This window comes from Python bivittatus, unplaced genomic scaffold (assembly GCF_059951505.1).
Source record: "Python bivittatus isolate LINGU-HERP-01145 unplaced genomic scaffold, Pbiv_v1 ctg000340_np1212, whole genome shotgun sequence".
Classification (NCBI taxonomy): Eukaryota; Metazoa; Chordata; class Lepidosauria; order Squamata; family Pythonidae; genus Python; species Python bivittatus.
Window position 1 is genome coordinate 9,016,883 of NW_028277056.1, and position 24,196 is coordinate 9,041,078.

At 41.1% G+C, this 24,196-nt stretch overlaps 1 protein-coding gene across 1 annotated transcript; it reads left to right on the forward strand.

Moving 5' to 3' along the window:
* Window positions 1-502: 502 nt before the first annotated feature.
* On the forward strand, window positions 503-23,846 carry CCDC83 (coiled-coil domain containing 83). Its single transcript, XM_007430658.3, has 10 exons — window positions 503-633; window positions 3,104-3,188; window positions 5,945-6,113; window positions 7,227-7,394; window positions 9,138-9,229; window positions 10,823-10,891; window positions 14,314-14,435; window positions 18,624-18,688; window positions 21,411-21,595; window positions 23,214-23,846. The coding sequence occupies exons 1-10, from the start codon at window positions 533-535 to the stop codon at window positions 23,388-23,390; spliced, it is 1,233 nt and encodes a 410-aa protein (XP_007430720.1). The 5' UTR covers window positions 503-532; the 3' UTR covers window positions 23,391-23,846.
* Window positions 23,847-24,196: the final 350 nt, after the last annotated feature.

A 24,196-nucleotide genomic window follows, 5' to 3' on the forward strand; every position in this document is an offset into this window, starting at 1 on the left:
CCTGTTTTTTTATCCCAGACTTCAACCATTTTAGATCTTAAACAGCTTGACATCTTCTTCCATTTTAGTGATGGAAGGAATGCATTAGTGGGGGGAAATCTGGGTGTTTTGAAGTTATATAAAAACCTGTTTTACATTAAAACAGTGTAAACTATATAATTTTTTTCATTCTTTATCGATATTAGCATACCAGAACCATACTGACAAACGTGTCTTTCACCCAACCCCTCTAATTAAAATGGGTTGCAAATGTTTATTCAACTAAAGCTGTAACAATTAAATTTGGCACCTGTTAGAGATTTGTTTTCCAAAATTTAGCTTTTGATTTTATAAAGAAACCTTTCTCCTAGAACTTTTGTAAAGATAACAAGGAAAGCTAGGTAAATAAATGATTATTTAGGCTGGAGTCCTATACCCACATCCCCAGGAATCAGTATTGATGAACCTAGTGGAACATATTTCTCAGAAACCTGCTTAAATTTGTTATCTTTCTTTCCCTCTAGATCTGGTTGACTTCATAAAGACATAAACCATGGCAAAGGAAAAGAAGAAGGAGAAGAAGAAGAAGAAAGGAACGTCACAAGTGTCCAAGGAGCCCAGAACCTATTTTCCAGAAGCCCTATTGTCGTATCAGTATGTATAAGTTGTAGAAAATTCAGAATCTTACTCTAGGTCTGTTTAGTCAACTGGCAGCCTCTTTTTGGGGGTGATAGTATGACTGTTCTCTATCCAATTGAACTTATTATAGAATAGCAGGAACAGGTCTATACAGTGGTACCTCGGGTTACAAACGCCTCTGTTAACGAACTTTTTGGGTTACGACCAGCTCCGGCTGCAAAAATTTACCTCGGTTTGCAAACTCCGCCTCGGGTTATGAACCGGATCCGCGGCCATTTTCCCTGCTGCCACGCGGTCGCGGCTTCCTGTGGGCGAGATCGCGGTAGCAAGGAGACGTTCGGTGAGGCTTGTGGTGTGTTTTGTGGTGTTTTGGAAGGTTTTTGGTGTGCTTGTCATAAGGTTCATACATTGAACCTTATGGGGAAATTTGCTTCGGGTTGCGACCAATTCGGGTTGCGACCAGAGTCACGGAACGGATTAAGTTCGTAACCCGAGGTACCACTGTACTTTTTTTCAGTTATTGGTTATTAGGGTGAGAGTTGTAATGACATGTTCCAGTTCATGGTTCTTGCCGTTTGTCCATGCTCTCTTGCAGAATATTCCATTCCATTTTTTCTTCTCCCATCTACCAATTTTCAGGGTTATTTTACTTTTCCATACCCAATTAGATTTCTGTGCCCAGTGATCATGCTAAGCTTTCCTTGAGCTGTTGGAGAAACTTCCCCTGTTTATTTATTGATGTATTTACATTATTTATCTGTTAGATTTATATGCATAGCAGGAGTAGTTTAAGGGGAGCTGCCAAACAAGTCAAAAATAAGAATGACAACTCAAAAGCATGTTTATTATGCAAAGTTTAGTCTAAGGCTGTTTTTCCAACCGATAGAACGGAGGGAAAATCTAGTTGTAGGGAAGCCAAATTGTAAATCAGCAGAATATTCATGGAGATAATAAAGGACTTTGAAGCTAGAGTAAATATTTAAATTTAAAGAGCCGTTGTATATGCAACACTTAACAGAGTCATGCAAGGGGAATTATGAAATGTAGTTCACACGCAGTGATGGAACAGATGGAAACTGCATCTCCTATCCAAAATCGCTTCTAGCCTTTACGTAGAGCAGGCAGGAGAAAAAATGCACAAAATTTAAACACTGATTGTTATAAATAGAGCTTACACTTACTACACAGCAGTCACTGGCATTTTTTCATAATGACTTCTTAGTTCTGTTACAAATAAATCAACCTATCTGAGCCTCCATGTCCTGGGAAATATATTCTAGAGCAGGAAAGCCACAGGTTTCACAAGAACTTGATGGACTTCCACAAGAGACTAAGACAGAGAAAGAAAGTTCACTCAAACACAGCCCGTGTTCTCTAGAGCTTTGCAGGGATTCTGTGGATTTTTTTTTTCGAACTGTTTCTACAGCCTGAAAAAGTTTGAAAACTCTTCTACAGTATTTTGCCTTGCTGAGCCAAGAGATCCAACCTATTAACCGTGAACCTGGTTAGATTTAGCCCCAGTCTTGACTGGCTTAAATTAAATCCCCAGCTGACCATTGGGTTAACTCAGTGTTTCTCAACCTTAGCAATTTTAAGCTGTGTGGACTTCAACTCCCAGAATTCCCCAGCCAGCATGCTGGCTAGGGAATTCTGGGAGTTGAAGTCCACACAGCTTAAAGTTCCTAAGGTTGAGAAACACTGGGTTAACTAATCCTTTCTCCTCTATGATCACACTAAGTCCTAGATAGCGCACACAAAACAGGACCTTGCTAGGAACTACATCTCAGTTGCCACGAAGGAGTGAAAAGGGGGCACAAACTGGTTCTTTCCCACAATTGTGTCCACTTTGGGGGCCATTGCAGATTTATTTTATTTTAATTTTTCCCATTCAGCAGGGGGAGTAAAACTAGCAAGAAATGGGGGAGGAACTGCTAGTCTTCAGCTTCTTTGGGATATAGTAATGGGAAGGACTGTAAAAATAGCTGCTAAATGCTTGATTAAATCATCATTGAATGTGTGCTGCCAGCTCATGGAGATTAATCAATTGGTGGAGAAAGTGGTTTGCAAATGAGATTATGTTTTCCATGTTTCTGACTGCCTGGCTTTAATCGCAGTGAAATCTGGCTTAATAGACCAGTTGGGAAGACAGGGCATCTGTTACTCTCAATTGTCCATTTAATCAGAGAATATTTCATCTGTGGCAATGCAAATGACCTCATTTTTGTCATTTAACTTCATTTGCATTATGCAAATGTTGCAAATTGTTGTATAATGACCAGAAAATTGGGATTTTTGCCTGTTGCACCAATGTCCATTGAATCAAGATGTCACTGTATTCTTTTAAATATAACCAGAAGCAAAGAATTTTCAAATGTTTTCAACCTAGTTCTTATATTTGTATTCTATGTTTCCTTGTAAAGAGAGCTTGCGATTTCTGGCCTTGAAAGCATGACAGTTTATTTTTGTCTTTCAATTACCCCGTCAGAATTCAAATTAAGGAAGAGGTCATTGATCAGCTTCTCAGTGACATCAAGCAACTAGAATTGGAGAATGACAAATGCAAACAAAGAGTAAGCAAGTAAATGACCCTTCTTGAGGTTCAGGGGGGACCCTGTCTTAGTTGCAGAGCACCTGTTAGTAATGTAGAAGAATTGTGGATCAGTCCCTCACATCCCTGCTTTTAAAAAGTCTGGTAATTGCTTCTGAGAAGTAGCAGTGGCTCCAGGTTTTTGAGGGTGGGGAGATTGGAAATTCCCTTGTTTGATTTATTGTTTGATCATGTGCCATCAACTCAGTGTCACCTGTTAGCAACGACATAGATAGATTTTTTTCCATGACTATCTGGCCCTATCCTGGCCCTTCAGGTCTTCTAATGGTGCTCCCGTTGCCACTGTAACTGAGTTTATCCACCTTGCTGCTACTTCTCTTTCCTTCCACCTTTCCCAGCATTACAGCCTTTTTCAGGGAGCTAGATGTCCGCATAATGTGTCCAAAGTAGGATAATTTGAGCCTGGTCATTTGTACCTCGAGTGAGAAATCTGGGTTGATTTGTTCGATGATCCATTGGCTTGTTTTCTTGGCTGTCCATGATATTCTCAAGAGTCTTCTCCAACAGTAAAGTTCAAAAGTGTCAATATTCTTTCTACCTTGCTTCTTCAAAGTCCAGGAAATGCCCCTAATGGCCATTAGTTAAGGAGTTCTTTCGGCACAATTCATGCAGCTCCCCAAAGAGACGCCCAGGCAGGTATTGTAAGAAGGCCACTCCATTTCCTTATACTTGCTCCTGCTTTACTTATCCTTTTATTTATTAGTGTACATAATGCTCCCTCCTCCTTTGTTCCCCACATGAGATGGTGTCCTCAGGGGCTTTGGGTCTACAATTTTCAGAATCTCTGGAAATTCTGAGAGGTGCATTTCCAACATAATGGAGATTGGTAGATTGGGGAAAAGCATATTTAGAAGAAAGGAGCAGTGGCAGCTTTGCTAACCTTGGAAGCTAGACAGGATCAATCCATGTTAGATGGAGGAGCACATGGGAATTTCAGGAATGGTGGCTCAAAGGAGAGTTAAAAAAAATCTCAAGAAAAGACAATGGCAAACCACTATGGCAGTCTTTTTCTCAACCTTGGCCTTTTTAAGACGTTTGGACTTCAATTCTCAGAATTCCCCAGCCAACATGCTGACTTGGGATTTCTGGGAGTTGAAGTCCACACATTTTCAAGTTGCCAAGTTTGAGAAACACTGCTGCAGTGACTAAGGGGCTTTCTCCACTTGCCCCCTAGCATGACACAAAAATGCTCCAGCAACCTCTTCATCCTGCTATACCTTCATGAGGCTGCCCTCATTTCATTCCTATGCTGTGTCTGGGGTAGCATTAAATCCTCCTTAGCTTTTCTGATACTAAATTAATGTTTTCCTCTTGAAGTAGGCAACAAGCTGGGCCAATTTTACTGTGGCTGCCATATCATGCACTTCACCAACTAGTCTATTGGTGGTGTAGTCGCGTCTCCTGGAGGTGGGATCGGACCAGTGTCTATTGGCTTATCAAGACTAGTGCAGGCGCCCCTCCTCTCTTCTGATCACAAGGTACCCCTTTCTGGGGCCATCCTATTTTTTGCCCATGGAAGAATCTGTAGCTACCCAGCTGGATCAACCTGAATAGCAACTAGCAGGCTACATAATGAAATGGGTGATAGAGAACCAGCTTTTGTTCTGTTGTTTCATGGTGCAACTTTCCCAACATCTGGTGGTCAGTCTTCTTCTAGACAAGGAGCTGACTGTTCCAGAAAAGTGCTAATTCCATTTCGGAAAAGAGCTGAGTTCTCAGCTGAAATCTGGACTTCCTCTGAATGCATCTGTACAAAACAGTTGGATAAAATGGGAGCAAATGTTGAAGATGGCTAAACCTACTGATCTAGCTATTTGTCAAATCTTGCCCTTCTCTCAAAGCCTTCCCACATGAAGCAAAGCGATTGGTAGATGTTTTCATGCCAGATGGTGACATTTTCTGGGAGGGGAGGGTTGCCAAGAACCCACCAATCCTATCCTTAAGTGACCCTGTCCAACATAACTGAGATAGCACAGTTTCTGCATCACGTCTTTGTCAGGTTAGGGATCATGAGTGAGGACAGGAATTTTCCAGTGGTTCAACAATTTAGTGGACAGCACAACCTCAGTTCAAGTTTTGGGTTTCAAGATCCAAGGAACTGATCCTATGTATCTCCCATGCATAACCTCCTGAAGTGAGGTTTGTCCCCTCTCTGTTAGCCTTCCAGAAGGTCCTTAAAACATGTTTTTTTCACCAGCCTTGGGAATCCCCGGGAGAACCTGCAACATGGTTATATGAGATGAAGTAATGTTTGTTCTCCCACTTTCTTGGGTTTTATCTGTTTATTTTATTTATTTTTGATTGTTTTTATATTGTTATGGAGTTTTTAATTGTTGTTGTGTTGTATGCTCCCAGAGTCACATGTTTGTGAGATGGGCGGCTATATAAATAAATAAATAGATAAATAAATATCATGTTCTTCCTCTGTACAGAAGTAATGAGGGGGATCACATGTCATTTGGTGTAGGGCTGGAGATGAGCTGTGGTCCCTATTGACTACACTTCCTCTGTGCACAAGTGTTTTTACAAGTAAGGGTAGGATGTAGCACAAGGGGATCTATTACTTCCACCAGAATCACCAGAGGATTGTGAATGTTGTTCTAAACAGCTTTTGACTTTTAATTGTTTTGTTTCTCCACACGCTGGATAAGTTGCATCGCTCTTTCTTTTCAAAACAATCAAGTGTACACGTTCTCTTTCCTGCCACCCCTCTCCCAGAATCAGCAACTCAAGCAAGAACAGATTGGACACATCCGGGCCCTGCTCACTACTTTGAAAGAACAGGAGAAGGAGCTTGAAAAAGTAGAAATTGTGACCCGGGATGATGTTGAGAGAGCGATGATGGACAAATGGCAGTATATTAAGGATCAGGAGAAACTTATTAAAGGTGAGCTGTTGTTCTCATTGGATTGGGAATGGGGATCATTTTTGGAGGCATTTAAGGAATCCTTTTCACAGGATATTCATGGGTGGCTTTTCTGCAGCAACTGGGCAAAAGCATGCTGGAAGCTTCCAAGAACTCAGTGCTCTCCAAACGCATTAAGAGTGCAGTTCCGAGAATGATCAGGGCTGCACGTGTCTTGCCCACGAGAGACGCTGTTGTGTCGGGAAGATGCAGCAGACGCATCCTTTCACGTCACACCAATGCTGATCGCTTGTCAGCCATTGCACAGTGAAACCTTGAAGCCAGTGAAACCTATTGTCTTTGGGTGGCAATAGGCAAAATTGGCCAATTTTCTGCGCTGACGAACGTCATTTGGGCAATGATGCCTTTACCACCAATGAAGTAAATTACAGCAAATGACACTAATCAATGCTGGTAAATACTCCCCAGTGAAATAGGCATTCAATAATAAGGGAAGACTTTCCCCCCAATTAGTCTGTTGAATGAGGTGCCATTGCTCTTACTCCAATTAACCCTTATATGATATGTGGGGCTAGGCCCCAGGCTATTTGAAATTTCAGCTACTTATGTGTGAGAACCTCCCTGTCCAGAAGTGGAAAACCTGTGGCCTTCCAAATGTTGCTAAACCAGTGCTGAACATCCAAGATTCAGCTTGCTTATATTATGGCAAGTTTTTAAAATCAGAAACTGAATTGACGTGGCATTCTTTCTCTGTTTCAATGATTCCGTGGCTGTCACATATGGGACCAGATCAGACTTAGCAGCTGCATTGTCCCTATATTAATTTGGTTAGCTTATGGTTCAGGGTGTTGCTGAAGCCCCCCAAAATGGCCTGATTCCACAACCAGGTTAAATAACATGCAGGAACCTTAAGCTCCTGAAGGACAAGAAGGATATAAATGTAAAAATAAAAATAAAACCACAACATTTGTGAAGGACATCATGATGCCAATGATGTTAACTGGCTTGGAAAGTCAGTGCATTGAAGTCCAGTACAAATATAGGTGTCCCTGTATGTATCAATAGCTTTTGTGGAGCAACAGCTGTTACTAATAATATAACTACTGAAAATAATGCCTCGTTGCCTTGCACTAGATATGCGCTTCCAGATACATTTTGTTGAACAGAAACTTCTGCAGAAACAAGCTGAAATAGACTACTGGATGGCCTACAAAAATGTGGGAAGTACCGAACATTCAAATCAGATTCAGTTCTTGGAACAGGATATTAAAAAGTTGAAGGAAGATCTTGAAGAAATGACAGGTAAGTGTCTGTTAGAGGCCTACTAAAAAGTTAGTTTCAAACCACCACCATCATTCCATTTCTTTTGATCCTCTTTAATTCCAGACAGAAGTGAAGTGAAGTGAAGTGAAGTGAAGTGAAGTGAAGTGAAGTGAAGTGAAGTGAAGGCGTAGATGGTTATAATGTTCATCCCAAGCTAATTACATATCCAAAGATAGGCATTGTATGGGGATACTCACACACACACGATTGTATCCAACAAGGCTGTGCAAAGCTTCCTCACAGCTGCCATGTGACTCTGTAGAGAAGAGGAGGCTGCTTTCAGGAGCTCCAAACAGCTGCTGGGATTGTCCTCTCTTTCATTCCAAGGACCTCCTCCAAATAGAATTGGATACACTGTATAGCCTTGGTACCTAATTTATACACTGCAGAAATGGGGAAAGAGTTTTTGTATTTTTAAATTTATATCCACTTTTTTTCTCCAGGAGCAAAAGATGGCATACTTTCATCAAACACCCTCTTTCAATTTTCTCCTCTCAAGAACAACCCAGTGGAGTAGGTGGGACCGAGAGAGAGTGATAATTGGCTGTTTGAGTTGGTAATTCATATTCTCTCAATGCCAAAGCACAAAGGGTAGAATCCCCCAAAATTAGTGTTAGGAGGGAGTGAATTGTGGGTGGCCGGATTTATGGATGACCTGAAACGATTCAAGCAGATGCAAGTTGTAAAAAGCGTCAGCGGGATCCTTTCGTTGTCTCCAAAAGGAGCAAATAGTCCTCATAAATGCAGCTACATTTCAGTGTAAATAAATCCAAACATACGCAAGGAAAAGAAATCCCAACTTCTGGGACCAAGGTGGCCATGAGCCAGAAGGGATCTCAGGATAGAAGTGAATCGCTTAGAGAAAGCAGCAGCGTAGCAGGAACTGCTGGAGAAAAGATGAATTCAGCCCAGCCTGGGATCATTCAATAAATACAGTCAGAAGGAACAATCCAGTTAAGGAACTGTATTGCTGGAAATCAGAGGTGGCCAGCCTTTGGGTGGTAGGTGATGAGAAATCCATATACTGTACTGAAATTCTGGATTGGATATTATGCCCTTAGGATCTTTTCCAATCCCTTATTTTAAGACCTCCAAGTTTCCATGGGACAACTAGGCAACCAGCAGCCCCAGGAAGCTATGTGGCTCCCAAGTCCTTTTAATTCAGAGCCAATGCTGGTTAAGTCTGATAAACTGAAACAAGGGCCATTCACAAGGCTTTCTATCCCCTAGCCTGAATTTGCTGCTGTCAAGTCCAGCTTGATTCTCATCCTCCTTGGCCAACTGAGTGTAATGTCAAGTGTGCAGTCAAGAAGTTCCCATTCCTAATTATCTCCAGATTTTAAGTTGGAGAAACTCAGGACAGATGGAACCACAGAGCTGAAGCAGCGTAGTGTCTTCCAGATGTTTCAGGATCCTGTACTCCTTTGGCCATGCTGGTGGGAAATTCTGGGAACTGCAGAAAGAAAACATCTGGAACCACTCGTTGAAGAAAGCTTTGTGTATTAGCCAAAAGAGCAAAAAATTGAACTTCATTTTTATGGAGAGAATGTACTATCATTTCTCAAGTGACATTGAATTATATAGTGACATAAACTTGAGAGAACCAGAGTTGCTGTCTTGAATTCTGGAATAATTAACATTCCTGATGACAGCTTAAAAGGCCTGACCATAGATCTCTTTTCTGTATGTTCTGTCTCCTCATCACCCTATTCCCCATTTAAGAATTTTTTAGAATTTCTTTGGAAGAAACAAAGGAAAAAATTGACAAATATACTTTGAGACAAATGGAGCTAAAGAAAGAATGGGCCACTGAGGTATGTTGGATTTTGCTATTCCAGACTTTCAGGGGCATTTCCTTGTCAGGGTTTTCAAAGTTAGCTGCTGCCTGATGCACTAGAATTCCCAGAATGCCCCAGCGAGCATTTGGCCACATTGAGGAATTCTGGGACTTGAAATCTCAAAACAGGTGGGAGAAACTAGGTAAAAAAGGATGGTGTATTTGAACAATAGAAGCTTATGCAGGTTAGTAGTCATCTTAACTCCCAAATGAGATGTTATTTGGTGGGTTCATACACAAGGTTAAGCCATGGTTTACAGAATAAGTTGCAGTATTCTGGTTTACACACAGTGCTGAGCCAAATGATAATAACTGAGTTCACACATTTTGTCTATATCTTTAATTATATTCAATTTTTAAATTCTGTCACACAATATATTAATATTGTTATTTTTCTGCACTGTGTGTAAACTAGAATGCTCCTGCTTGGGCATCTGAAAGTCAACAAAAAGGTCTGAGATGCTGATTTAGAAAGGTTTATGTTCAATTTTAAGCCAAAATTGGGCAAGGATGGCTAAGGGGTATATATCAGGGAGCTGTTCTATCTCTTAAGACTTTTCTATCTGCCTTTCAGACCACTGGGGAATCTCTGAGGAGCCATTGTTGGAGGCAGAATATGGATTCTCTTTATTCAAGTGTTTAATTATTAAATACAAATTTAGATCCTGTCCTTTTTTTTTTCTTTTGGTTTTAAATTCCATCCCCTTTCTCCTTTTGCTACTTCTTTCTTTAGCAAACCCATAGCTGTGTTTGCCTCTTGGCATAATGCAGAAAAGTTGCTCACTCTTGAAACTGTTAAGCAAAGGATCAGCAGTAGGACCCATTGGGTTCAGGGTGTCTGCAACATCTCAAGATGCTATTGGCATATCTCCAAAATTAAATGAACATTTTTTACAAAAAATAAACAACCATATTGCACAAGATTGTTCAGTTTTGCAGGGTTTGGGCATTATTGCATCTCGTGAAATCTTGCATATAAATTTCAAAATGTTGGAAGAACTCCCCAATGTGCAAAATTCAATATGTGATGTTGCTGAAATTTTGTGACATTTGCAAATTTGGCAAGATTTTGGTGATTCTTTCCTCCTCTTATTTCACATGTGGTGTTTAGTTTAAGTACACTTGGTAGGAGGAGAGTTGTGTTTGTCTATGGTGGCAAAAATCAGGAGGAATCTAGTAGTACCATTTCTGACTAACACATTTTATTAATAGTCATGTAAAAAGGATGCAACTCATGAACGCTTATGTCTTTTAATACAATTTGTTAGCTGGAAAAGGTTGTACTATATTCCTTCAAACTTTTCAGTAGGAGCTGTTGTTTAATAACTCTGGATAGTATAGATATTTTATTCTGGAACATTATTTAAAGTAACACTTTTATATACCATGTCATAAGCTGCTAAGAGGATCTTCTGAAAAATTAATGGTCGTAGAAAAACATAAGGATGACTTGGAGTTGTGTGACATTTCTGATATGTATCTGTGGCATCCTGTCTAAACTTTTGTCTCTTGTTTCCTTCAATGTAAAGATTACAAATTTGGTTTTAGTGTATTTGAATTATTTCCCCAGAATGCTGTTAAGCACATTGACAAGATCAGCCGCAGGGAGATTAAAGAATACGAGTGGCTAAAAGAAGAAGTAAGTTGATTTCTGCATGGTGGAAAACAGATGGAAGGCAGATCAATTGGTGACCAGGAGGTTATATGGTTGCAGAAAGGAGCTAAGGGGTCAACTGGGCAGCAGGACACATATTTTGACTAGCAAGATCTGCAAGGCAGAAATGGAAGCCAGGGGTGGCAAAATTAGTACCATGAAAACATGCAGTTGCTACCTGGGCAATAGCGCTTCAAAAAGGCGTTTGAAGTTGGGTGTGGATTTGTATGATTCCAGTTGATTTTGGAAACTCATCTAAGCAGGGCAGGACATTGTTAGCACTTGCATGGAAGCCCATCAGACAATCTCAGGGCTATCAGATTAGACTGTTGAAAAAAGGTAGGAAGAAGGAAATGGAAAACAACTTCCTTGTGGCTTCCAAGAAAATTATAAGGACGTGTTCATGTAGTTGCCAAGAGATTGACCCAAGGGAGTCTTTAGCTTTTGAATCATCTGTGTAGGTCCTGGCCCTGCCTGATTGCTCCAGCAGGGGGCTCTTCCAATAGCGCCATCTGGATTAGTGGATGTTCAGTCCAGCGACATGTAAACATAATCACTGCTGTGGTTTTGGCTTCAGAGAGTAAAACAGGAGGAGGGAGGACTGCTGCCTCCACTTTTCCCCAGCATCCATCACCTGAGCCAGCCACATCCCTCCTACTAATGGCAGGGCTGGCCGAGATCCCAGCATTTCCAGCTAAAAGAATCTTTGGCAGATATACTTACTGTACATACATTCCCGACATGGGGGAGGCATAATAATGCAGAGTGCCGAAGGGGGGGCGGGTAAGAAAAAGGATGCCAAAGCAATTAAGGCAGGAAGTAGACAAAGAAATAGAAAAGTAAATTAGCAGACTAAAATCTAGTTTACTTCCAACACCTAGCGTTGGAACAACATCTAGTTTACTTCCAACATCTAGTTTACTTCCAACTGTCTTTATCTTCCTCTCCTTGCAACCCATTCTGACTTCTGCTATGTCCATATACCACTTAATACGGTGTCTTTTGTTCTTTAAATTTCTCACTACTGTATTTTTTCAGGATCTCATGAACATCCAACTGCTACTTGCTCGGTCTTCCCCTTTCTTTCAACCCATGCCCTCTTCTTTCCTATATTTGTTTTGTGATTTGAAGCTCACTCATTCTTTGCATAGGATCAAAACCATTTCAACTCACTTCTTTCATACTGGTCACTCACTTTCATATTCATTCCACATTCATTCAGCACCCATTCATTCTTGACCTTATCTGTAGGTATGTATGTATGTGATTTTTATCCACCTTTATTTTTGGTCAGCTCAAGGCAGCATAGATACAGTATCTAATGACTCCTATTTTCCCCACAACAATTCTGTGAGGTGGATTGGACTGAGAGAGAGGGACTGATTTTTTGTTTTGTTTATATACTTTTTAAGTAATGCATCTTTCACTTCATCTCCATCTAACTTTCACTTCCATATAACAAGATGGACGGATGTATGCTCTTATACATAGCTGTATATTCCTGGAGACATTACACATCCTTGTCTTACTCCGTTATTCCCTGTTGAAGCATTCGGCAAGCGCTCCAATTATTTTGATGTGTTTTCTTAGTTTCATAACTGCTCTTTCCACATTCAGCAAACAACCTTCAACTCCATACTTGAACAAAACATTCTGCAATTTGAGCCTACTTTATCACACATTTTTTCATAAATCATACAAACATGCCATAAGCTTTCTCACATATGTATACTTCTGAACCCACTGAAGAGCAAAACCTTGTCAGCAACCCCCCATCTTCAAATTAAGCCATACTTCAGCTCCCAAATTTTGCTCAGTATCAGCTCCTGTACCCTTTCAATCTGAATTCAGTTCAACACATTTCCAGATGGCCCCTTGTTTGGAGGAATTAATTTACTTCAATTATTCTAACCATAAATCATTCTTGTATTGTTAAGGTTTTTTTATAATTAGTTTTATTTTTATAGTTGTCTTTTATTTTATAGCCTTTTTCGGTTGCTTGTTTCTGGTTTGGGGACAGTTCTGTTTGCTATCTTCACTTTAGATATTGGTGTTAGTTACCAGGGGCTATTTTACCCTCTCTCCCTAGGCTATATCATAATTCCCTTCTTTCCATAAGCTACCCTTTCTAATCTCCAAACCCATAAGTCACAAGTTCATTCTCCTCTTTTTTCAGCAAAAAGTCCATAAAGGGTTTCCAGTCACTGATGAATGTGGTTGTTGATCTTCCTCTAATCAAACAAGTTAATTTTGTCATCTCTGCTAGTTCTGTTGTCTTCATCAACCATTCCTCCATTGTGGGTATTTCAGAGTCTTTCCATTTTTGCTCATATAATAGTCTCACAGCAGTTATCATATGTGAAAATAATCTTCCATGGCTCTTTTCTAATTGACTGTCCATTAATCCCAGCAAGAAACTTCAGTTGGTTTCAGTTGAATGTTGATTTTTAAAATTCTTTGTATCATCATATGTATTTGAACCCAGAAATTTCTGGCTTTTTTACAAGTCCACCAAGCATGATAAAATGACCCTTCATGTTGTCCACATTTCCAACATAAATTTGAAGTACCTTTATACACTCTAGATAATTTTTCTGGGGTCATATACCAATGGTACATCATTTTATAAAAGTTCTCTGTTAAGTTACAACTTCATGTAAATTTCAATCCTTTTAACCATATATTTTCCCTCTGTTCCATCAATATATTGTGTCCAAAGTTCTTAGCCCATTTTATCATATAGTCTTTTACTTGTTGTTCTTCCATTTCAAATTTCAATAAAAGTTTGTACATTTTAGCAATTACATGTTCATCAATTGTACATAGTTCAACTTCAAATTCTGTCTTCTGCTGCTCAATTCTAAATGTCCTATTAAGTACCTTAAATTTTTCTCTTAACTGTGCATACAAAAACTAGCCAGTTGCTCTCTTGATTTCATGTTATATTCTCCATGTTCCTGTTCTAACAACTCTCAATAAGTCGACCATTTTTCCTTACCTACTGTTTATTTCCTGTAAAATGCTTCTTGTGCTGAGACCCATAAAGGCATTTTCGGGCACAGTCTGGGTTTATATCTGTTCCATATTCTTAATATGGCACTTCTAATATAATGATTCTTAAAATCTACATTAACCTTGACTTTATTGTACCATAGAACACCATGCCATCTGAACCTCAGATCATGCTCTTCTAATTCTAAAATTCTCTTATTTCTCAGCAAAACCCACTCCTTCTTCCAGACTAAGCCACAGGCTGCAAAATACAATTTCAAATCAGGTAGTCCTGCTTCTACTAGGTTTTATAGACTTTCCTCCTCTTTTTGGAGAGATAAAAATGAGGGAAATGTTTTGTAAGTATGCTTGTAACTTCTTAGAACTTCAGAACTAGGTTTCCTATTTTATGGCAGGTTGCATCTTATCGAAGAGAAGTGACTGAATTAGAAAAATCTGTCCATGAATTGGAGAAGGAAAATATCTATCTCATCAATCAACTGTTTGAGCGGAGATTGCAATTCCTTAAAGTACCCAGGTAAAGAAGGCTCCAAATATGACTTATCTTTAGCTTGCTTAATCAGGTTATTGACAGCAGTTGAGTACAATGAGTTTTAGTCTTGATTCGTTCTTTTTTCCCTGTAATTCAGCGTGCTGGACAAACCCAGTCCACTTAGTTGTTCAGCATAATGTGGGAATGCAGAAACTTAATTCAGTAACCAGGTTAAAGGGGTTGTGTGAACATAACCAACAATTGTGTGTATGTGTGTGTGAGTGTGAGTATGAGTATGGGCATGCAATCTCAGCTCCTTCCTGCAAAAATATTTCCTCTGGTTTCTTTCTATTTAAAACTCAACAAAACCCTTCTAAGATACAAGGAGGATGTTTAAAAGGTGCTTGTTATCTGTGCAGGCAGGAATAACCCAATAATTGGTCACATTTTGGGGGCTAGGGACCTCACCATCCTTATTTTTTTTTGGTTCCCCCCCACCCCAGTGACCACTGAATAAGTATGACAGACAGGGTGAGGCCAGAATCTTCAGTTGTTTCCTCCTGTCCCCCTTTTTTGAAGTAACTTTTGAAAAAACTAAATGGGTCTTGTAGGATCTCCGGATGATTTGACTCTAACTTCCATAATCCCCACTTGGCCTGACAAATTTTGTGGTGTAAAAAAAGTGCAGTTGAAAACCTCTGGAGGGTGCCACATTATGGCAATAGAAAAAGGGAAATGTGAATGCTTCTTCATCAGTATTCCTTGAATTCAGACTTTTTACACTGTACAAAATGATTCTTCAGCAAAGAGAGCTGAAGTTACTATAGACCAGTGTTTTTCAAACTTGGCAACTTTAAGACGTGTGGACTTCAACTCCCAGAATTCCCCAGGCAACCAGCTTGCTGGCTGGCTGGAGAATTTTGGGAGTTGAAGTCCACACGTCCTAAAGTTGCCAAGTTTGAAAAACACTGCTATAGGCCGTTTTTCTGGAAGGAAAGAAAATACCTTTTCCTCTGGGACACAGCACTGGCAATGAAAAGACTGATTAAGCAACTTTGGGTTTTCTTTGGAAAGTTACTTTGGAGCAGAATATCCTCAATTGTTGATTGGAATTGTAGAATAACAGGCTGGAAAGGTCTTCTAGTCCAGTGTTCCTCAACCTTGGCTGCTTTAAGCTGTGTGGACTTCAACTCCCACACAGCTTATGTTGAAGTCCACACAGCTTAAAGCGGCCAAGGTTGAGGAACACTGCTCTAGTCCTTCCCCTTACCCATGTAGGATTCCATTACTGCAGGATCCCCAACAGCTTCTGCTTAAACACCTCCAGCAAAGAGGAGGTCACTGCTTTCCAAGATCATCTGAGAGGCTGTTGAATCACACTGTTTAGGACAGCAAGAAAATAAACTTTTCACTCTTTCCCATTTATGGAATCAAAAGTATTTTAAGGGCTAAATTGCCTGTTACATTATATTGGTGGGCTGCTTTGGTTGATTGATTGATTGATTATGTACCATCAAGTCATTTTTGACTCCTAGCAACAACCTAGATAGATTTTCTCCATGATGATCTGTCTCTAAGCTGGTCCTTCCAGTCTCCCAACATTGCACCCATCACTATAACTGAGTCCCCACACCTTGCTGCTGGTCATCCTCTTCTTCTCCTTCTTTCCAACTTTCCCGGCATTACAACCCTCTCCAGAGAGATAAGTCTTCACATAATGTGTTCGAAGTAGGATAATTTGAGCCTAGGCTGCTTTTCACATTTTAATCAAAGGGACAGGAAGAATTAAAACAATAGCCTATTTTTCTTTGCTACATATCTAACCGTTTGGATAACAGCTACATTTTGAATCCAGAGCAATCCAACATTATTTCCTCCATCTTTCCCCAAACCACTGGATTATATAAACCAAGAGTGGGTAACTGGGAAGTGGGTAGCCTGAAGTTCAGTTCCAAAAACCTTTTCCTGTTCCTGGACTCCTCTGGGACCATGATTACTCAAAATTAGAAATACCAGTTTTACCATTTTAATTAGAAAGGTCAAATCACAAAAGAAGAACAGTGGGGATGAAAAGCTGTGGACCCATCCTCACACACCTCTAGGGATGCTCCAAAATACACAAGCCTGATACACCTCTTCGTACAATTGTATCATTACTAGGGACCCCAACATACAACATAGCCAAGGGACTTACAAAAAACATTGGACATCTCACAGAGGGGAGTGAATATTCTAACACTCCCTACTACGGTGCCTCCAGAAAATCAGAAACCTAAAAATAGAAGATGAAATTATGGTTTCATTCGATATCACAGCACTCTTTATGTCCATAGATCCAGAACTAGCAAAAAATCGATGGCAACAGTACTGGACAATACACCTGACCTAGTCAATACACTAAGATCAAAATACACAGAATCATGGACCTCATCAACCTCTGCCTCACCACCTACTTTCAGTTTGATGGACAGATATACCAACAATTCAGAGGAACACCCATGGGGTCACCACTCTCAGGAGTCATAGCAGAAACCGTAATGCAGCACCTAGAAACTATAGCACTCCCACACATACAACCAAAAGTATGGATCCAGTATCTAGATGACACGTTTGTCATAATAAAAAAGGAACAATTAGAGAAGACATGTGAAGCATTAACATACTCTTTAAATGAATAAAATTCACAAGGGAAGAAGAAAACAACACACTACCCTTCCTGGATATCCTTATCAGCAGAGGAAATGATGGCAAATTAGAAACGCAGGTCTACCAAAAAGCAACTCACGCTAATCAAATGCTCCATTACCAAAGTAACTACCCAATCTGCCACAAGAGGAGCTGTGTAAGAACATTGTTCGGTACAAACGCACTGCAGTAACCCAGAACACCAGAAAGGGAAACGGGCCACCTATACAACCTCTTCCAACAAAATGGATACCCACTCAACTTTATCAAAAAGTGCCTGACCACTCAACCCACTACAGCACAACCAACACAAGCAATGAAAAGGATAACATATTTAAAAAGTCTCAGACTATTACAACTACACAGCACACCATAGCACACAAATCAACTAAAGCCTTCCAAAACATCTTAAGTAAACCAAAAACCCAGTAGCCCAAGAAGAAAAAACGAGTCATCTACAACATACAGTGTAAGGATTTGTAACAGCCACTATGTAGGACAGATAGGCAGAAGACTAGCAGAGCACATCCACGAACCCCAACTAGCAATCAGAAGTCATGATGAAAATTCCTTAATCTCATAACATGTGGACAGACTCAACCATAGTTTCAACTGGGAAACTGAGCATCCTAGACTAAGCTAAATCCGAAAATGCAAGGGAATTCCTGGAAGCTTGGCATTCAGACAAATTATCCATCAATAGACACATAGAGATAAACCACATTTATACACTTCAAAAGAGACAATAAAAAAAGCTAAGAAAGAAACAAAAAGACCAGAACACATCCTCTCCAGCAGCCAACACCCAGATAAGCAGGGATTAACTCCAGACAAACAAGCAGAAAACAATACCCTAATTAAGGAACTACCAAGGAGAAAACCACACCCCCACCAACACTGGCAGGGCAAGCTACTGTATATAAACGGAGCCAACCCCCCCCCCCTCGCACTGATGATGTTACCTAGTCGGGTAATGAAACGTCTGCAAGCAAACAACCAAGCTAGAGAACATCAAGGACTCCACAGTTCAACCCTGAGCTACATATACTCCCTTCTATTGGAGTGACAGCTCCCTTACACAGAGACTCCAGACCACAGCTATCTTGTATTCTTGGTAACTGTGCAGTACATTTACTATGCCTTTCTTCCTATTCTGGGCTACACTTTTGGGAGTAGATTGCTTCTCATCACTAATCAGGCAGTTTGCAGAGAAGGAAGGCAAATGAATACATTCAATCTACCTTTTTTGGGGTACCTTTGAGTCATTTTTTTTTTTTTTTTGACTCATGGTGACCGCTTGGACTAGTCCCTGCAGTTTTTTTGGCAAGGATTTTTGGAAGTGGTTTGCCATTGCCTGCTTCCTAGGGCTGAGAGAGAGTGACTGGCCCAAGGTCACCCAGCTGGCTTTGTCTCGAAAGCAGGACTAGAACTCATGGTCTCCTGGTTTCTAGCCTGATGCCTTAACCACAACTGGCTCACACCATTCTTTTCTGGTGGGTTACAGCTGCCCATTTTGATGCTACTTTTACTATTCTTTGCACTTTCTAGGAAGCTGTTTCTTACCCAAGGAGCTGGCTTGCAGATTCCAGGAGAAAGCATGGACCAAGAGGAAGGTAGCGACCTCTTCCTTTCTTTTTTGCCTGAATCAGATTGATCTGCCTAGGTCTTGTAGCTCTGAATTAAGTATGAAAGAAAGGCACTTGAAGTAGTAGTGGGGAATTTGGGGAGCACAACCGCCATCCTGCCATGAACTGTGTTGGTTGGAGGAAAAGGGTGTTAGAATTCAACAGTTTCTAGATAGTTACTGAATTCCAATTCTTAGCCTGAAATTCGGGCAAAGCCCTCCAAAGTGGTCAGTATTGACCCCCAAGGATTGATGGGACTATCCGTTATTGTTGTGGCTGTTATTATTATTCATAGTACTATTAGTTAAAGTTGTATTTATTAAATTATTTTCGTATAATAAATGTTTGGGGGTCAGTGAACGATCTGGAACTTCATGATGTGCTGAACAGTTTGGGGATCCCTGAATTAGGAAGATGCATATTGTTCCATACACTCTTACTTTTTCGGGCAAGCAAAAATGATTTTTTTTTTTGGCCACTTGTGCCCATGACTAAGTATAAGTGGTGTTCCCTACCATGCATCTTTTCCTGCTCATCGTGGGAAAGGATAAGGAATGTTTACAGAATCCAAAAGCCGATCCTCATTTCTAAAATTGCAAACAGACCCCCTGCCCCGGCTTCCAAACTGAAGGGTAAGACTTTTCTGGGAATTGTGACATATTGTCAGCCCTCTCAGGTAAACCAGACAGGAAACACGATTAGATGAGCTAATTCTGCTTTACTGTAAGGCTACATTAACAGAATCTTGCAAGTCTGAAAGCACAAATCTCCCGCCCTTCCTATTTACCGCCTGAATAGTTGGGGTGGGTCCTTTCTAAATTTCTTTCTCTGGCCATTAGTCTGTTGCAGACTCCTTTCTCTTTTAACTGACCATTCCCTAGGCATCATCTCCTTCCCCCCCCCCGCCCATTACACATATGCAGAGACCTGTTTTCTGTGATGAAAGGTAAAATCAATCACACGCAGATCTGACCTCAACCATACTTAGGAGTAGAGTATGTGTTTTTGCTGTATTAGGGAAATTAACTACAGGGAGTCCTCAGTTAACAACCACTCATTCAGCGATCACTCAAAGTTACGATGGCACTGAACGAGTGGTGGTTACCACCGGTCCTCAAAGTGTGGCCTTCCCAGCACCCTCATTGTCATGTGATCATGATCTGGATGCTTGGCATTCAGCTTGCACTTACAACAGTTGCAGCGTCCTGTGGTCACGTGATCACAATTTGCTTCCTTCCCTGCCAGCTTCCCATGAGCAAAGTCAATGGTGAAGCCAACAGGAGGTCGCAAGTTGCACCCTCCCCCGGCCTCTCTGCTCTCGCGCTGCGCCTCCCCACCACCTGCGCACCCTCGTGCATTCTCTCTGAGCTTCACACACTCGTACCATGCCTCCCCACACACCCTCCCTAAGCTTCGCTGTGCCCACGCCACACCTCCCCCACCACTTGCACACCTTCCCCCACTTGGCAGCAGCCACCTCAAGCCCCACCACATTCATGCTGCGCCTCCCTGGTCACCCGCGCACCTCCTTGCTCCCTCTCCCACCTGGCAGCAGCTAGTTACCTGCCTGCCGGTTGGCCTGCTTGCAAACCACCTGGAACTTGCAATTTCCTGCCGGCTTTCCCACTGATTTTGACTGGTCGGCAGGAAGTTGCAAGTCACTGAAGAACCCATGATCCTCGCTTAATGACGGCAACAGGGACTGCAAGGATTGCCATCACTAAGCGATGTGGTCACATCATGTCATGCTTTACAGGTGCATCTCTTAGCAATGGAAATTCCGGTCCCAATGACTGTTGTAACTCGAGGACTACCTGTATCAACTTGAGTTGTCCAAAAGGGAATTTCAAAATGGGTGAAGTTCTGGGTGCCAGTTATTACCCATCAGTATTCCCTGCTGTTGCAGGAAAGGCACAGGATTGTGATAAACTGTTGTTGTTTAGAACAGCTGTGTTGCCAGACCTTTAGGGTTTTGTATGCACTGGCAAGCAGGCCACAGTGGAAACCCCTTACAGCGGGGTTTCCCAATCTTACCAACTTTACAATGTGTGAACTTCAACTCCCAGAATTCCCAGAATTCTGGGAGTTGAAGTCCACATGTCTTAAAGTTGCCAAGGTTGAGAAACACTGCCTGAGAGCAATCCAAGAGTATGGATCAGTCGTTTCTTAACTACTTGATTAAAGCATACAATACCCTAAAATAACACACACACACACAGGCATACTTTGTACCTGCCAAGAATGAAAAGAATCTTATCTACTGGACAGGGAAATGAGAGGGATTCCCAAGAGTCTTTGTTCTGATGAAACAGAGAGGAATCTCAGCTTTCAACACCCCGTGTCCTCCTTTTATACCTTGATGTCATGGTGTCTGTATGGTTCTCACCATAAGTGTTAGTTCTCACCCTTTGTTCTGGCCTCGTACATTTCCTTCTTGTTCAGTGTTTTCAACTCCTTTCTTGGGGGAAACAAAACCTTGTTTATTAGTCTCAGCCAAACAGTCACGATAGATTTTTTATTTTTTTAGTTTGTTTCCATTTATCAGTTCCAAATGGGGCCAGCTGGTTGGTCTGCATTCTTCAGCTCTTTCACCTTGCCAGTCTCAAAGAATTTAACAGAAGGATCTGTCTAGCATTATAAGATTCCATCTAGAGAATAGAGTGTAAAGAATAAATATATAGAGAAAATGAAATCATGTATTTTATATCAGAGGAGAGGGTAATATCAGCAACGGAGACGGTCATTTCGATGGAGCAACCATCACATGATGAGAAAAGGGGCCTGGACGGTGCAGAAAATAAATCGGCAGATGACTTTGAAGTGGTTTATTTGCGGGGAATGTCAATGAATCAATTTCTGCCCCCGCTGCTGTATGAAGATACAAATGATTTCAAGGTAAAGGTTTATCTTCCTCCTCTACGTTTAGGGGGGCGGGCAGAGAACTAGATGGGTTGAGAATTAGCAAAGTTAAGTCTATCACTGCTGGAGGACACTGGATTTATAAAGGACATCAGCACATACATTTTTGGAGGTGCAAATCCAGCAGCACTGACTCTTCAGCATCTCATGACCTACTGGCCATACAGAGGCCATAGAGGGTAGATAGAGAATTAAAGGTTCACTCTGTATCCTCTCTTTATCTATCCCTCTGCCTGGTCTTTGTCCAAGAGATTGCTAATCTGAGGTCACCTCCTTCCACCTTTCCTCCCAGGTAGACAGACAAACAAAGGACGTGCTCTCATCCTTCTTGTAGGATGTAGCTGGTTGGTGCTAGGCTTTGCCTGTCTCTGTAATGCATTTCCTATAAATCAGTCTCTTTTCAGTTCTAGTTTTAAAACCTGCTTTAGTGATCCTTGCTCAGGTTCGATTCCTCCTCACAGGGGCGCTCACCACTGAATACTTCAACCTCTACCATCTAGGGTATCTGAAGATACTTTGGGATGTGTTTACATGACACGTCCCATAATTTATTCCACTTATCCCTGTTTCTGGGTTCTCACGAAATGCGGAATCGGAGCCTAACCACCTGGGCATGAAGTGCTAGGATAAAATGGGATTGGCTAGTTAGTGGCCCAGTAGACTATGCAAGTCTAAAGGGAAACCCCTCTTGAGCAATAATACAATAGCAGATTCAACAGTCAGAAGCTGTTTTGGCTTCCTCATTTTCACTTCTCAAACATCTGTGGCTCTCTTCCTTGGTCTTCCTTCAGCCAGTCATCTTTCAGTGCTGGGGTGGCTGGCTGGCATGTGATTGGAAGTTTCTTTTCAACCACCTAGCATTTTACCAAGCTGGGTCCTCTACAGAGACGTGGACTTCAACTGCTAGGAATTTTAGCAATGGCTAAATGGGGAATGCTGGGAACTGAAGCAACCAGATCTGAAAGGACAATCAAGTTGGAAAGGGGTGACTTCTTGTGTCACCTTGGAATACAGGAGGATTTGGCATTAGGTGAGTGTTTTTTGAACTTGGTAACTTTAAGATGGGTAGACTTCAGCTCCCAGAATTCCCCAGCCAGCATGCCTAGGATGTTAGCAAGGGGCACCCGCCTTCCTGGCCAGGGTAGAATGTCTTCTGCTGCTGTGAAAGCCTACAACTATTTTTTCACATACTGTGGAGATTAAAACAAATAACAACAACAACAAATTACCCCCTCCTACAAGGAGCTTCTGTTTTCTACCTCCTCTTTTAACTTCACAAGAATGGTTTAAGGCAACTTAGATTGACCGCGCCTGACTCAGCTTCATCCTGCACCCTTCCTGGGCGTCTAGTTACTTGCATCAGGTTTCCCCAGTCCTTATTCAGCCTTCTAACCGTGGTGTAAGTTGCTAATGCCTTTTTAATAAAATACTTTATTATCCATATTATCTACATGCATCGGGCATACGCATGTATTTATTTATTTTTTATTTATTACATTTATATGCAAGTATAAGGAGTGGGTACAGGGGACATTGGAGCTTTTCAAACATATTTACTACTAAATAACACCATCCTCTTTTGCCCTGAATCAAGGAATATAAGGAGCTGGGTCCTTTGGATGTGAAATTAATGTGTGTCGTGGGCCAAAAGATGCCAATTCATGAAGACATCAAAGAAATGCCCAGCAAAAGTCATTTGGAAGAGAAGTACGACCCAAATAGGCCTGCACAGCACATTACCTACCGTATGATCAAATCTGTGTTTCCTTAAAAGAGAGGAAGACAAAGGTGAATGTCCTTTGAGAGACAGGCCGTGGAACGTCTAGAATTCTACTTACGTGCTGTGTGTAGTTGACTTGCATGTGTGAAAAAGTGGAAGGTTTAAAACTATAGGCTGTCAGTTATTGGGGCTCTTTTGGTGGGATGTTTGCAACTGACCTACAAATTAAATAGATTTGCATTGGATGCACCAGGAAGGAGTATATGTGGTATTGTTGAGTTCCCATCATTTGTTCATATCAGATATACATTTGCTTGTATGGAAAGCTTGGGCGAAATGTATGAATTCTTTAGGTCTGGTAGCTGAAACTTCCAATGAAGCTTTATCTCAGGGTGTCTGCAAGAGGGGGCAATTTTTTTCCATCCCCCCCCAAAAGCCATAGTTCCCAACTTTCAAATGTTAAGAAAAGCCTGTCCTTTTCTAGAAACTGAAATAAAGAGCAAGATTTCTAGTTGCAGTTCTGCCCCACTTTGTAAGGTTTGTTCCTACTTTTTAGTAGTTTTGATTAATGAATAACCACCCTGGCACTGGTTGTCATACATATTTGCATAAATAAATGCTCTCCGGGAAAGGAAAGGAATATATTTTTAAATCTTTCCTGATGGAAAATGATTTCCTCATAAAAATAGGGAGTGGCCTAACCTGCTTTGATAATTGCAACACATAGGTGCTCACTCAGAATCGCTACAAGTACCAGCACAATTAAGTTCTCCATTAAATGAACTAGACTCAGAGTTTGCAACTCCCACGAGTATTTCTCTAGTACAAAAATTCACAACATTAATTTAACAGAACAG